The sequence below is a fragment of the Euphorbia lathyris genome, chromosome 2, assembly GCF_963576675.1.
Source record: "Euphorbia lathyris chromosome 2, ddEupLath1.1, whole genome shotgun sequence".
NCBI classification, from domain to species: domain Eukaryota; kingdom Viridiplantae; phylum Streptophyta; class Magnoliopsida; order Malpighiales; family Euphorbiaceae; genus Euphorbia; species Euphorbia lathyris.
The window spans coordinates 100,637,635-100,640,049 of NC_088911.1; the positions used below are offsets into that span (position 1 = coordinate 100,637,635).

General features: G+C 30.5%; 1 protein-coding gene across 1 annotated transcript; it reads left to right on the forward strand.

Annotated features, from left to right (window-relative positions):
• Window positions 1-641: 641 nt before the first annotated feature.
• On the forward strand, window positions 642-1,605 carry LOC136219146 (uncharacterized). The gene is made up of 2 exons (XM_066006409.1): window positions 642-898; window positions 1,052-1,605. Exons 1-2 carry the CDS (start codon window positions 799-801, stop codon window positions 1,402-1,404), a joined length of 453 nt encoding a protein of 150 aa, XP_065862481.1. The 5' UTR covers window positions 642-798; the 3' UTR covers window positions 1,405-1,605.
• The last annotated feature ends 810 nt before the right edge of the window (window positions 1,606-2,415 follow it).

Consider the following 2,415-nt stretch of genomic DNA (forward strand, 5'->3'; position numbering starts at 1 on the left):
GAAGGAAATCAAGTTGTGATTCGGCTTGCTAACTATGGACGAATCAGCACGGGACAGTGTTGGTGGGATGCCTTACCCAACTTCTGCCAATTCTTGCTTAGGGATAATATCTGGGGGCAGGGCCTCATTCCGTTTTTCTTAACTTTGCATTATTTATTGATTCTTTAACAATGTATTGATTTTTTCTTTCTCTTTAATAATACACTCCGGAGTATTCCCTCCCTCCTCACTTCTAATAAAAAAAAAATTCAAAATATTGTTTAGAAGGAAATAGGCTTGACAATTAGTTTTATCAAAGCATCAAGATTCTTTTTAAATGGAAGTAAGAAAATCCAAAGAAAAACATATTAATTTGCACAAAGTACAAAATCATTAAAATTCAAGCTATATTAGCTACAAATTCTCCACAAACTTCCAAGAACATGACATTTTTTTTTAAGGTGGAAAATATTGGTACTAATTAACTTTATAAGAAATGTTTCTGAACTTACAAATAATTACTTTTTTTATTAAATAGTATTAGACTTATTTTACATTAGTAAGATTTTCCATATTCCTATTTCTAAACGAAATTACAAAATATGGAGGGTGCATTTCTCTCTATCAATCCAAATTAAGCTGGCAAAAGAAATATGTGTATGTATGATCAAAAAAACGACAAAAAGGTGAGCCAATCCCGATCTCTATCTCTCTGTCGAAAACCTTATAAATAGAAGAGCCCATATCTCAACTTCATCATCCAGCAAATTCGTATAACTTAATTAAATTTTGTGTTGGTAGAAAAAAAGAAATTCTGAAATGGCTATCTCAAAGATTTGTGTTGTGCTTGCTGTTTTTGTTGTTATCTGTTCGGAGATCTCAGCATCTCGTGAACTTGGTGAGACTACTGGTATGACAGGTGAGTATTACATAGATCTTAAATTTAATGAGTTAAACGAAATCCACTAAAATCAGTTGGAGAGTTTTTTAAAATATCTTACTGTATAAATTTTTCAGTGTAATTTAGGTTTATTTTAGAGGAAAAGTACTTATGTAGTTAATACTGTTGCAGATGGATATGCATATGGAGATGGATATGGAAAGGGGAAAGGCGATGGCGATTATGGATATAAGGGGCATGGTTATGGAGATTCATATGGGAAGAAAAAAGGGTCATGCTATGGAGATTCATATGGGAAAAAAGGGCATGATTATGGAGATTCATATGGAGATTCCTATGGGAAAAAAGGGCATAGCTATGGAGATTCCTATGGGAAAAAAGGGCATGGTTATGGAGATTCATATGGAGATTCCTATGGGAAAAAAGGGCATAGCTATGGAGATTCATATGGCAACAAAGGGCATGGCTATGGAGGATATGACCACAAGGGGTATGGTTATGGGCATGATGGAAAGAAGAATTAGATCAATGATTTAATTCACTTTTGCTTATATATGGATCACAATTGTTATGTACTAGATACTGCAACATAACATATCAACTATAATTTCACCTTTTGAAATTATCCCCAATAAAAGCAGTATTTATCTTACAATATAATAATAGTAGTGAATAATTTTCAATTTGAATTTCACAATCATAATATATTTATATATATTTGACCATACACTTCACTTCTGCTACTCAATATCTGTATACAATTGCGTGGAAAAATTGTGACACCTTATTAACTAAAAAGCCAATGTTTGAAGTCAAGTATTAGAGGCTGCCTACCATAATATTATACATTGTTATGTCCGAAAATGGTTGACCATCACCCAATTATAATTTCTCTATATGATTGGCCAGACTATTAGATCCCAAAAGAGAGAAGGAAAGATAAGTGACATAAGAAGAATTTGAATCATAAAGGATGAGAAGCAAGTAGCTAAAACTTGCTATTCAGCTAAGCAAAGAAGGTGGTAATCACATATTATTTTTGCATTCTGTAATGAGCTACATGATAAATATTAATTAAGTTATTTTTGTAATTATTAATATATTTTTGGATTTGTAATTATTAGGGTAAATTTCAAATAAAAACCATGTGGTTTCACTAATTTTCAGATAAAAAAACTGTGGTTTACTTTTTGTCAAAACGAGGATTGAAATTTTCAACTTTAACAAAATAAGAACTTTTTTTTGATTGATACTATCACCCTTGACGACTTCAAAAATGACATATTTTAAGAACCACTAATATTTAAGCAACTTTAATTCTTCAATTTTTTTATTTTAAGATTATTTAGATGATGTTTGGTAAAGAGAGAGAAAGTTCAAAAAAAGATGATTTTCGAAAATCGAAAATGTAGTTCCATAAAAAATATGACATTGAAAAACTTTAATTTTTGAAAATTTTCATTTTCAAAAGTCGTTAAAAATTGTTTTAATAGCATTAATTCAAGTGCGAAACATCAATCATTCTTTTGACAAAA

Excerpts from the sequence above, each read along its gene's own strand:
- LOC136219146 (XM_066006409.1), top strand. The coding sequence starts at position 799 with ATGGCTATCTCAAAGATTTGTGTTGTGCTTGCTGTTTTTGTTGTTATC. Across the intron at positions 899-1,051 it reads TGAGACTACTGGTATGACAG|ATGGATATGCATATGGAGAT; the intron begins GTGAGTATTACA and ends ATACTGTTGCAG.